Source organism: Rousettus aegyptiacus, unplaced genomic scaffold (assembly GCF_014176215.1).
Source record: "Rousettus aegyptiacus isolate mRouAeg1 unplaced genomic scaffold, mRouAeg1.p scaffold_m13_p_13, whole genome shotgun sequence".
In the NCBI taxonomy this organism is placed as follows: Eukaryota; Metazoa; Chordata; class Mammalia; order Chiroptera; family Pteropodidae; genus Rousettus; species Rousettus aegyptiacus.
This window is the reverse complement of record NW_023416288.1, coordinates 66,531,283-66,544,402: the sequence shown is the minus strand read 5'-3', so window position 1 is coordinate 66,544,402 and position 13,120 is coordinate 66,531,283. Positions and strand designations below refer to the sequence as shown.

Here is a 13,120-nt window from a genome sequence, read left to right as displayed (position 1 = left end):
CAAAATAAAGCAGAGGACAAGAGAAAATGAGACTTTTATGAAATGTATTCATATAATACATTCATTTAACTGTTTTGTGATTATAAATATGAATGCCTATACAAACATTATGCAACATAAACAAATCCCAAAATTGTTGAATTCTTTCTAAAATTAAGGAGTTATTAAAGAAAACAAAATAGACAATTGGTAGGACCTCTTAACATTTTTAAGCATTAATAACCTAAAGTACTTAAGCCAAAGCAAAGTGATTCACCTTCAGACAGGGAAGTCTCCTGCCACATTGAGAGCTGGCTGAAGTTGACAAGTGGAGTTAGGAGGTCTCCTACCACTACCTAAAATACCATTTATTCAAATACCGGTTCCGCTGGCAGGGCTTGTACTGCTGATTTTTAGAAGTGCTGATGAGTTTTGGGCTTCGTTAATATCCTGCCACTTGCTAGGATTAACAGTTGCCTACATTTAAGAAGGCAAACTTTGGCCATGGATGGTGACTATGAGATTTCCACTTAACAATAGATGATAAGAAAGTCGCAAACTCCGTGACATGACTCTTCAAATAAAAAAATATGCAACATTTAATGTGCATCTACCGCGTGCCAGGCATGATGCTGGTGGCTCTTTAAAAAAGCGTGGGGATCAAAATACCAAAATATCAAAGCATTCTATTTGAAATAGTAGAAGAACCAGAGTCAGTTTCTGTCTACCTCCACCTACTGCCCACTGCTACCGTGAACATACTCCCTCCCGTATGTTTGTGCGAAGCTGCTCTCTCTGCCTGGAAAGCTCTTTATCGGCTTCTGTGTCTTCTCAGACTCCACCCACGCGAGCTGTTTTGCTTCTTCATCCGCACTCCTTGTCTCTCTTGCTGGCACACTGGTCAGGCTGTCACTGCATTGTGTTACTGTCAGCTGTCTGCTTTTCCCCCAGGAGTATGAGCTCCTGAGGGCAGGGACTAGATCGATTTCTATTTTTCTGTTTGTAGTCCTAGTTTCCAACACAGTACCTATCCACACAGCAGGCACTTGGTAAATGTGCACTGAACAAACAGAAAATAGCATTTTCAAGAGGAAACCAAAGTGGGGGATGGGAGGTTTTCACTAAAATCGAAATTCCCAATATATTGAGAAATAGTGTGTATCTGATTGCCAATCAAGAATCATGAAAATAATTCTCCCCAAGATAGAGATTTTTTTAAACAAAAGATGCTAACCTTGAAAAGTCTTACAGCGTTGTTGACTCTAAAAGCAATTCTACTCAAAAACAATGTGATCAAATAAAAAAATCCCAAAATAGAAAATGCTGATGCTTGGAATAGATATGATTAATTTTTTTTCCCCTTCGATGCAGACAAGAGTGCAAGAAAACCTAACTTATGTATCATACTTGAGGCTTTCCAAGGTCAGGTGCTGGCGTGTGCTCACTGAATGGACTTAAAGTGTGTGGAGAATACTTAAAGGGGGATCCAGTGAACTAAGAGCACCCATGAGTTGTGATTATTATCGTAATCAGAGTTATTTGTAACATATACTAAGATATCTAAATGACCGTTACTCTTAAGGTAGTGTCTTTGAGGGACCATTTTCTTTTTCCCCCCATGATACTGCCACAGGGTAGAACACTGTAATGTCTCCTCTGTTAGAGTCATTTTCAGAGTCATTGGTGGACCACCCAAGATTTGTGAGAGGAAACTCACACGACGCTGTATTTATTCTGGGCTGTTCCAATGAGAAAACTAAAATATATGGGCTGGCTTTGCAAGGGATCAATTTCGACACAATAGAAAGAAGATTTTTCTAATGATCTGAGCCATCCCACAGTGAAATAATTTTTGATAATGTATAATTTTCACTGAAAGTAAAAACTAGGTGACCACTTATAGAAGTGATACAGATAGAATTCATGTATTTCGACGTGCCTTCGAAAACTAAGAATCTGTGACTCTACGAATATCTGAGAAATTATTTTATGATCACACTAAATGGGTAGTTTATAATCTGCACTCATCAAGCCCTTACTTATTCAGGTCAGTGCTCGAATGTCACCTGAATACAGAGATTTTCCCTACACGAATTGTTATCTCCTTTCTTCCCTTCTCCTTTCTTCCCTCTTACCCTCATCTATTTCTCGCCATAGAGCTTCTGTCTGATATGCTTTGTATTTACTTGGTATACATTGTCTGTCTCCTACGACTAGTATGTAAGCTCCATAAAGAAAGGGACTTTGTTGGTTTTCTTTACTGCTCTAACCCCAGCATCTAAATTAGAATCTGACATGTAGTATGTGTTTAATACATTGTCAAATAAGAATATTAAAATGTTATAGAAGAATTACAAATGAGAGAAAGAGAAATAGACAAGAGTAAAACACAATACCACTATTTCTCGTACATAATTATATGACCCTAAATTTGCATAGTGGTCAACATATCATATAGGCCAATGCATAATTGTTAAAAAAACAAATTCGTGCTGTCATTTTCATGCATATTCTTATTTTTTAAAAAAACTTAGGTTTTTATATAGTCGTAATTACCATTCATTGTTTTACCTAAAATGTTATTATTCTGCTAAGTAACTCATTCTATTCCCCAGATTTGGCTATAATGATTCGATGTCATTTCCAAAAACCTAACTCACTTTCATGTAAAAAAAGATGTTACCATTGAGTCTACATAAAAGTACACACAACAAACCATTAAAAAAAAACAATGAACTCATCATTTCTAATTTTATAATCATCTTCCTCATTAGTATCATTGAAAAGAGTCATAGTTATTTTTGGAGGCAGAATACCATAATGACTTAAGATAATAATAGCCAAAACATTCTTGCAAAAGAAAAAAGTTGGAGGACTTACACTTCTTAATTTCAAAATGTGCTACAGAGCTAAAGTAATTAAGACCATGTGGTATTAGCATAAGAAAATACACACATAGCTCCATAAAACAGGTTTGAGTGTCCGTAAAGAAACCCTTACATTTATGAACAATTAATTTTCTACAAAGGTATAAATATAATTCAGTAGGAGAAAGCATGGTCTTTACAAAAAAAAGATGTTAAGACAATTGGATATCCGCATGCAAAAAGATGAACTTAAACTCTACCTTATACATTTGTAAATATTAAGTTAAAATGGGTAATAGATCTAAATATAAAAACCTAAAATTATAAAACTCTTAGAAGAAAACATAGGAGTAATTCTCTCTGACCTGGAGCTAGGAAAAGATTTCTTAGTTATAACACTGAAAGCTTAAGAAATAGAAGAAAAAATTTGATAAACTGGACTTTATCAAAATTAAAAACATTTGTTCTTCATAAGACACCAATAGACAAGCCACAGAATGGGAGATAATATTGGCAAATAATACATCTGATAAAGTCCAGAACGTATAAAGAATTTTTGCAACCCAATGAGAAGACAACCCAATTTTAAAATGAACATAATATTTGAATAAATATTTTCTCCAAGTAGCTATAAGATGGTAAATAAACACATGAAATTATGCTCAACATCACTAATTATTAGAGGAATGAAAATTAAAGCTGCAATGAGATACCATTTCATACCGACTAAAATGGCAATAATCAGAAAAATAAGCAATAAATTAAGATATGAAGAAACTGGGACTTTCATCATTGCTGATGGGAATGTAAACTGGTGCAGCCATTTTGGAAAATAGTTTGTCAGTTTTTTGGAAAAGTGAATGTAATTTTACCATATAACTCAGCAATTCCACTACTATGTCTCTATCAAAGAGAAATGAAAACACATGGCCACACAAAGAATCACATGTAAATGTTCATAACAGTGTCATTTATAACAACCCAAACCTAGAAAGAACCCAAATGATGACCAACTTCTGAATATATGAACAAAATATAGTATATTATACAGATATTGATATATACGTCGCAATGCATATACATTTTAACAGATTTTTATCTGTATACTAAAATGATATATTTATGGAGTTCTACGAACTATATATATATCTTATCACATTCATAAGAATATGTACATGTAATTTCAAATTATCATCTCTTCAGTTTTCAGCCCAGAGACTAATTCAGGTTCAAATTTTAGCTCTACCACTTCTTAGCTCTGTGGCCCCAGGCTAGTTACTTTACCTCTCTGAGTTCATATTAGTAAAATATCGGTAATAATATATACCCTATAGAACTGTAGGATTAAATGAGATAAAAATATACAAAATACTTAGCACTAGGCTGGCCCAGTGTCACTTCTTAATAAATTATATACAATCTTATTATCTTTTTGAAGTTTTATTCAGAAATCTAGTTGTTTACTAAATACTCATGGGTGAGGAGAAGGAAGCCATTTTGTGCGGTGGAGGAAGCCATTTCTGCACTTCTGGCTGTCTGATTTCAAAATTTTCACTTAATCTCTTAGAACCTTGGTTGCCAAAATCTGTAAAAGACGATAGTGTTAGTCATGTCATAGGACTTGTTATGATTAGGAAATTTATATTAAAGTGCTTTGTAAACTGCGAAATACAATAAAAGATATAAAGAACTCTATTATTATAGCCTTCTGTTCCCATCAATGCCACCCACAATATGTTTTAAGGAGAACCTGAATACTCACAGAGTGATGTATAATCATTTCTCAACCTCTAAGATTATAATGAAAGAATCTTTTCATGGCCACAGTGGTGGTAGTGAGTCATTTCAAAATAAACTTTATTCTCCTGTTGCTTGAACACAAAGTAAAAACTGTGTTTCTCCCTATCTGAAACACTCTCTGCCTGTCCTCATGAGCTATCAGGCTCAGCTAAATTTGTCCCTGGCCAGTGTGTTAATGATCTCCCCTGGTTCCGAGACTTCCATCCACCACCGATGTGACATTCTTTGTGTTCAAATGTCTAGCTGACGTCTGATGCTTAAAACAGCCTATGCTTTCACTGCTCTCCGCATTGTCACAGCCCTGTATCACCACTCTTAAAAGGCTATCGCAGCCACTCCTAGCACCAGTTGCTGACCAGCCGGCCCACTCACCTCCCTGCCTGCTTCTAGCTGCCTTGAATACCTGGTTCTTTAAGCTCCCTGCGGGTCTGACAAAGCAGGGACCATGTCTACCTTCGGCTACCGGAGAGGACTTAGCAAATATGAATCCATCGATGAGGATGAACTCCTCGCTTCCCTGTCAGCTGAGGAGCTGAAGGAGCTAGAGAGGGAGCTGGAAGACATTGAACCTGATCGCAACCTTCCTGTGGGGCTAAGACAAAAGAGTCTGACCGAGAAAACCCCCACGGGGAATTTCAGCAGAGAGGCACTGATGGCCTATTGGGAAAAGGAGTCCCAAAAACTCCTGGAGAAGGAGAGGCTGGGGGAGTGTGGAAAGGTAGGCTCCGGGGACTTTTCTTTGGCTACTTCCGGTCCCTCCCCACCCCACCCCAAACCTAGGAACCTGTGATCCTAACTTTGCAATCCTCATCACTTTTATTATAACCTGAAACTGAAAATTTTCTCAGGTGGAAATAGTCATGTAACTGCTATGGCTACCCAATGGATCATAATATGTAAAATTGTTATCTGGGGTTCTATAACTGACTAAAGATGGAATCTTCGAGTGGAAAATAATTCACAAGGAAGGCATGGGTTTAAATATTTTGTCAAATGTAAGTCTAACGAGCTCTAAGTAGGGGATGTGGGATAGCATGTTTCTGACGTGTGTGTGTGTATATATATATATGGTAGTTAAGTAAATTTATAGAGACAAAAGTGGGTACTCTGGTTACTTTGACTGTGATGGCGGCTACAGTAAAAATAATTTTTTTTATTCCAACACCAAGAAGTGGGGTGGAGGGAGGAAAATACATGGGCCCGAGAGTCAAGGGACCTTATTTCTAGTCCCTGCTCTGTCCCTATGTTATTAGACCTTAACAGATAGTCACTTCTGCAAGGTTCTCTTTCCATCTGTCCGTTGAAGAAAAGGGAGCCAGTGTTTTGTTTGTGTGTGTGTGTGTGTGTGTGTGCGCGCGCGTGCGTGTGTGTGTGTGTTTTAAAAATCCCTTTAAGATATTGGTAAGTTATGGAACTTCTTCTTAAGAAATGCATATTTGTTTGTGCATACATATGCAAACTGTTACATAGAATTTCAAAATGATGATACGCATCCTAAATCCCCCCGGGGACCCAGGTTACACATGCCTGTGTAAACTATCTCTAAGATTCCTTCCTACTTTACAATGTGATTCTGGGACCTAAAATGTACTTAGATGAGAGCTCAGGTCTATTAAGCTCTTGTTCTCTGCCCAGTAAACAGTCACTTTATTTGTCATATAAATCATCACCAGAAGGAAGTTCAAAAGACTATGCTCTGGGGAAATAGTAATAGCAGTGAGAATGTTAATATAACAAATTTCTGCATTTGCTGGAAGAACGTGGGTCAGGAGAAACAGTTTAAGACCTCTGTGCTCTACTGGCATCTTCTAAAATCAAAATGGCCTGAAGCCAATGGTAAGACTTCCACAGTACTAATCTAGGCACTGTTAGATGATCTTGATGATAGCGTGTGTGGACCACATTTGTAGCAAGATATGTGTGAGCTTTGCCCATGTCAATCATCATAGGAAGGGTCACTGGGATCAGGCTGGGTCTGCCAAGGCCATGGTGGCTGGCTGCATGCAAGGGCTCGAGGGGGAGGGGACGCGGAAGAACATGATGACAGGCCAGGATGTGGGCTGGTCAGTTCCTCCACAACCACGATTTTTAGAGTTTCTTTCTTTTTTTCTTCCTTCTTTCCTTCCTTCCTTCCTTCCTTCCTTCCTTCCTTCCTTCCTTCCTTCCTTCCTTCCTTCCTTCCTTCCTATTTCTTTCTTTTTCCTGATGTGGGAATGTGTGTCAAAAGCCTGATAAAATATATAAAGTCTGAACTTTTTATTAGTTATTAAGAAATTTCCTTAATAAAAAAATTAAGCATATTTCAGAAGATCCAGAGCAGATAGTCATGGTAACAATAACCCAACAAAAGCATTTTAATGGCATCATGTCCTGAGATGGGTGGGAAACAAAGGGCAAAGCCTGTCGTCAGCTGTCGATGAAACCCACCTGACCCTGCCAAAGGTTCTTTTTGATTCCTGCCAACGGCTTATCAGCTCAATCTGAGAGGCTGCCGCGTTGACGGACTTTGATTCCTTTCTCCGCTAGTTTACTTTTATCCCACTACACGGTCCCGCCAGCCAGCTGTCTCTGTAGCCACAGGAGTGCTGAGCAGAAGCTTGCTGGTGGAGGATGTAGACCCATTCCAATCACAGGAAAAAGCTCAAAGCAGCTTGGGGGTGGGGGGAGGGGCGGCGGCATAAGCGAAGACCAGTGTAGCTTGGGAAGGAGATGGGGGTCTTTGTTATCAGGTTACTGGCTGCATAAAGGCTTGTGAAAATCATGTTCGATTCCTGTTGAGTGACAGCTTCTGCCCCTCTGGATTCACACACACACTTCAGCTATTTTAAGTGGCTCCAGGGAACTCTAGCGCCTCCTAGCTTCAGTATCTGCTGGGTCTCGGGCACAGGTATCAATGAGTTCACACATTTTTTCATTGAATTCTTACCTGTTGCATGTGAGAATCGAGACTAGGAAAGGTTAAAAAATGCATTTGAGATTAATGGTTTTAAAGGAGAGCTGAAATTCAAACCAAGCTCTGTTGGCACGAAGACCATGATTCTCAAAATGTGGGTGCCCAACCACCAGCATCTCCTGGGGACTTCTTAGAACTGCTAATTGGCTCCCCCAGACCGCTGAATGAGGAACTCAGCGTGAGACCCAGCATTCTGTGATCTCACAATCCCTGCAGTTGATTGTAACACATACCGCAGTTTGAAAACCACTCAACTATACTGTAGTTTCTTTGCGACACCCACGCCCCAGACCCAACCAAGAGGTGACTAGTCTAAAACTACCCAGCTCTTTATGAGTAGACCCAGAACCAGACCCAAAAATCAAGCCTCTTGTCTCATTGTTTATGTAATGATGAGAGGGAGGTGATCAGGAGACAGTCGGCCACCCCGTTTTGTTGCCTTATTTGTTTTCTAAGTGCACCAATATTCACCTTCTCCTCAGCACCCCACACCTCACCGCCTCGCCCCCTCCCCACCTTCCCACCCCCATCCTCGTTGGGTGACGGTAGCTCCAGAGCGGAGGCAGATAGGAGATCTGGAAGAGTATAGTGTGTCCTGGTGCCAGAATAATTTAGAAAAAGGCAAAGATTGTTTTTTACATCTTTCTACCTCCCTTCTCCAGACACCTTTCTTCCTTCTTGTGTTCCTGTCTTAGATGTCCCCCACCTTGGGTGACCAACCATCTCGGATTGTCTGGAACTATTTGGATTTTAGAACCGAAAATCCTGTTTCCTGGGATAGCTTTTAGGCCCAGGCAAACTAGGACAGTTGGTCTCCTTACCCCCACCCAGCCCTGTCAGAACTTTTATCCTAGATCTAGCCCTGACTCAACAGTGGTTAGCCCATGTCATTTTACGTCCATTTCTTAAACAAATGTATACCAAGCCCCTACTACAGGCTGGGCACTGTACTAGGCCACCAAATCAGATGTGATCTCTGTCCTCAAACTGATAATAGTTTTTTGTGGGGGTAAATGACAAACCAGTCATTAAAATAGTTACTTTATTGGGAAAAGTACAAGCCGTGAGAATACATCGAAAGGATAATTTGAGGGAGTGTCAAAGAAGGCTTTTTAGAAGAAGTGGCATTTAGATATTACACAATAACTCATTTCTGGATAAAAGTTTCACATATTATCTCTTCAGGTCATTGCTGAATGGAAAACATCCTTGCAGATAAAGCCTAAAGGTCTTTTAAAATCCAAAGGGGGTAAAATTTAACAGTGGTATCAAAGGCAGTATACCTTGGGTTTTGAGACAGGCTTCTTTCCTCCAAATATGGAAACAGCCACACACACACACACACACACACACAGTGTCCTCTCCCTCCTGATCCTGAAGGAGTAAATTAAGACTGGACAAGCCATCCCAGGAGTGGCTGACCCCTTCCCCAGGCCATCACTTGGTGCCTGCCACTCCAAACAAGTGGATAACTGGAGCCTATTTTGTGATAGCAACTGGGCAAACAAACCTAGAGACAAGCACAGTGTTTTCCAAAGCTCATTCCACATGTCCCAGGCAGCAGAAGCCCTTGGGGTCAAAAAAAAAAAAAAAAAAAAAAAAGTTGCCAAAGTAGGGGGAAGAATCAAGGCTTTGGGGACAGAGGAGAGACAGATAAAGAGAAAAGACTAAAAAGATACCATTAAGGAAAATTAAACTCTGTCAGCAATTTCCAATTTTTTTTATCGGAAAGATAAAAAAGAAAAAAATAGCAAGAAGAAAAGAAAGAGGTAGCCCGTTAGGCTTCTTAGAACAGAGTCCTGTAAACAGGAAAGACAGAGAGAATGAAATTGTGTGTGCCTGAAAGTCTTTCATTATTGATACAAGCTAAATAATTTAAGACTGTCAGGGTGAGGCAATGGCTTGCTTAAGGATTTTCTACTGTTCTAAGCTGTTCCGCGTTACAGATAGAATCTAGTTAGAGCCAGAAGCGATTACCTTTTCCACCTCCTGTCTCCTGCAGTCTGTCTCATTTAACCCTGCGCTGGAGTGAGATTTCAAGCCTATTTGCTGAAAAGGGCGACCTGAATGTTGTTCGGCGTAGAGCTGGGTTTTGGCCTGCTGCTGGCCTGAAGAGCATCTCTGTCCCCTCAGCCTCCTTCCCCAGAGCAAGACAAGCACAGGAGCAGCTAAGGTCACAGGTGGTGTGGGGTCTCCAAGACCAAACTCCACCCCGGAGGTGGATAAATCTTGAAGGAGCAAAAGACGCCCCTGCCTCTGTCTGTACTGAGACAGCCACGGGCAGAGAGCACTTGGCTCCTGCAGCATCTGCTATAAGAGACAAATTCGGAGGAGAGTTTTGAGCATTAAAAAAGGGAACCTATTGATATATTGTGTCTTTTTGTTGTCATCTGTTTGGGATGGAGAAAGAAGCAAGGTCAGAGGGGTGATTTCAGAAGGGAGGGTCGAATTTGCTAAGTCATAAGTACACTAGGAGTCGAGTAGTTCAGACTAGATAGTTAAGAGAATAAAAATCCATCCAGGGTTTTCCAAAGCTGAACTTCCAATGTGTTTGTTCGAAGTGGCAAAATGATGGTAAATTTTAATTCGATACATTGAATTCTGGGTATTTATTCTGAAGAAAGCAAAAGAAATACTTGCAGAAAAAGCTGTTGAAAGTTATGCAATGTAAAGTTAACCTTGGTCATGCAGGAGATCCACTTTTTCCGTTATATATTCTTGTATTATTTGCCATGCGTTACTTTTCTTTTTTAACTTTATTGAGATATAATGGACATATAACTAACACTGTGTCAGTTTTAAGGCATACGACATAAAACCCTGTTACTTCTGTACAATTAAAAAGCGTGCTTACGAACGACAGACTTTAACGATGATACCACACTCTTCAGGTTGCAGAAGAAGACAAAGAGGAGAGTGAAGAAGAGCTCATCTTCACCGAAAGTAACAGTGAGGTTTCCGAGGTGTACACGGAGGAGGAGGAGGAGGAGCAGGAGGCCAGCGAGGACCAGGCCAGCGAGGAAGAGGCCAGCGAGGACGAGGAGGAAACTGCGACGGACAGCGAGCAAGGTATTAACGGAACTGTCGATTATGATAGTGTCAGTTGTGACAACTCTAGGCCAAAGACGTTTAAGAGTCAAATAGAAAACATCAATTTGACCAACGGCCACAGTGGAAGGAACACAGAGTCGCCGGCTGCCATCCACCCCTGCGGAAACCCTACGGTGATTGAGGACGCTCTGGAAAAGATCAAGAACAACGACCCCGACACCACAGAAGTGAATCTGAACAACATCGAGAACATCACGTCACAGACCCTCGCCCGCTTCGCCGAGGCCCTCAAAGGCAACACGGCGGTGAAGACCTTCAGCCTGGCCAACACGCGCGCCGATGACAGCGCGGCCCTGGCCATCGCGGACATGCTCAGAGTCAACGAGCACATCACCAGCGTCAACATCGAGTCCAACTTCGTCACGGGCAAGGGCATCCTGGCCATCATGAGGGCGCTGCAGCACAACACAGCGCTCACCGAGCTGCGCTTCCACAACCAGAGGCACATCATGGGCAGCCAGGTGGAGATGGAGATCGTCAAGCTGCTGAGGGAGAACACCACGCTGCTCAGGCTGGGCTACCATTTCGAGCTCCCAGGACCAAGGATGAGCATGACGAGCCTGTTGACGAGAAATATGGATAAACAGAGGCAGAAGCGGATGCAGGAGCAGAAACAGCAGGAGGGGTACGACGGGGGAGCCAACCTTAGGACCAAAGTCTGGCAAAGAGGAACGCCTGGCTCCTCGCCGTACGCATCTCCCAGGCCCTCTCCCAAACTTCCCAAGAAGGGCCAGACCCCGAGGAGCCGCCCTGCATCTCCCGCGGCCCCGCCACCGCCCCCTCCGCCCCCACCCCCTCCTCCTCAAAGGCTGCCGCCCCCCCCTCCGCCCCCACCCCCTCCGCTCCCAGACAAAAAGGTCATCACCCGAAACATCGCCGAAGTCATCAAACAACAGGAGAGTGCCCAGCGGTCATTACAAAATGGACAGAAAAAGAAAAAAGGGAAAAAGGTTAAGAAACAGCCAAACAATATCCTAAAGGAAATTAAAAATTCCCTGAGGTCAGTGCAAGAGAAGAAAATGGAAGACAGTTCCCGACCTTCTACCCCACAGAGATCTGCTCATGACAATCTCATGGAAGCCATTCGGGGAAGCAGCATAAGACAGCTAAAGAAGGTAAGTTCGCCAGTAGCAGACCCTGGGGCGCAGAGTTAGTAAAGGAGTCGGCCTGCAATGCATAGCAGAACCGAAGTCTCCTCTCAAAATACTTATTAGCCTCTAATATTTATTTTAGTATGCAAGAGCACGCTTGCCAAGCTTTGACTACCAGGAGCAGGTCACCAGTGAGCAGAGTTGCATTTGAGAGGTGTGCCTGGGCCCCCTTCTTAGCCTCTCAGTCCTTCAAGGGCCAGGCCTATTTTCAGACACTCCAACATATGGAAAATCCTGACTTCCTTACTAAGAAAATCAGGGAGTATCATGTACATTCCAACAAAATATTCAGCAGTTGTCAAAAGTTTTACTACAGAATTATACATGATTTAGATACTTTGTAATATAAATTCTAAATACCACGCAGCAATAATCAATTTATATCTGAGTTCTTCTTGGAAAATACTGCTAGAGACAAACCCTACAGGTGTTTTTCTCTTATCGTTTGTGCTGTCTTTATTGAAAGAAAAATCCCCTATTTTTATAGGTGGAAGTTCCAGAAGCTCTGCGATAAAAACACGATTTTTAGAAGAGGATGCAGAATTATTCATTGGTGTTAAATAAAATGCATTGTGAGATGTTTCTCAAATACCTTCTTCAGTTTGAAATGTTCTCTGACTTTAAAAATAGCCTCACCCATTAATTCCAAAGAGAATTTTAAGAAACAATCAGCATGTTTCTTCTGTAAATATGAAAATAAACTTTTTTTATGTCATGAGATTTATATTGGAAAGAAGCTGTTTACTTAAAAATGCTCTCCATATCTTTGGATGTGTTGGTTACTCCGAGCTGTAATAAGTTAATGAAATGTGCTGTTATTTTTGTAATCCCAATAAATTTGGGTTGAAGATTTTTGTTTTTTTTTTTAAACAAACTAATATTTTTTTGTGAGTTGATACAGCTATCAGGAGTGTATGTAACATTGCTAAACATTAAAAATATTACATTCTCACCCAAAAAGGGTTTGGGTGCTTAGCATTTGCCTTTTTTTGTTTTGTTTTCTCATGTCCAAGAAAATTTGATCAGGGGTCTTTCCAAAAGTCTGGAATCAAAAACTTTTTTAAAACTCTTCTTGGTAGTGAGATAAAAGCTCAGGAAAAGACCCCAAAGTGGGTCTTTATCATCCCGGATGCATCGAGAGGAGACCGAGGATGCCAGCTGATGCCCACATAAGACTTGGTCAATTCAATCATGTATAATTAAAATCAGCTATTTCTGGCAGAAGAAAAACTGAAAGTTCGAAAGTTCCTTGGTGTTAG

The 13,120-nt window shown here is 41.0% G+C and overlaps 1 protein-coding gene across 1 annotated transcript; it reads left to right on the top strand.

Annotated features, from left to right (window-relative positions):
* The first annotated feature begins 4,978 nt into the window (after positions 1-4,978).
* LMOD2 (leiomodin 2) lies at positions 4,979-12,725 on the top strand. Its single transcript, XM_016125220.2, has 3 exons — positions 4,979-5,364; positions 10,491-11,825; positions 12,349-12,725. Exons 1-3 carry the CDS (start codon positions 5,092-5,094, stop codon positions 12,373-12,375), a joined length of 1,635 nt encoding a protein of 544 aa, XP_015980706.2. The 5' UTR covers positions 4,979-5,091; the 3' UTR covers positions 12,376-12,725.
* Positions 12,726-13,120: the final 395 nt, after the last annotated feature.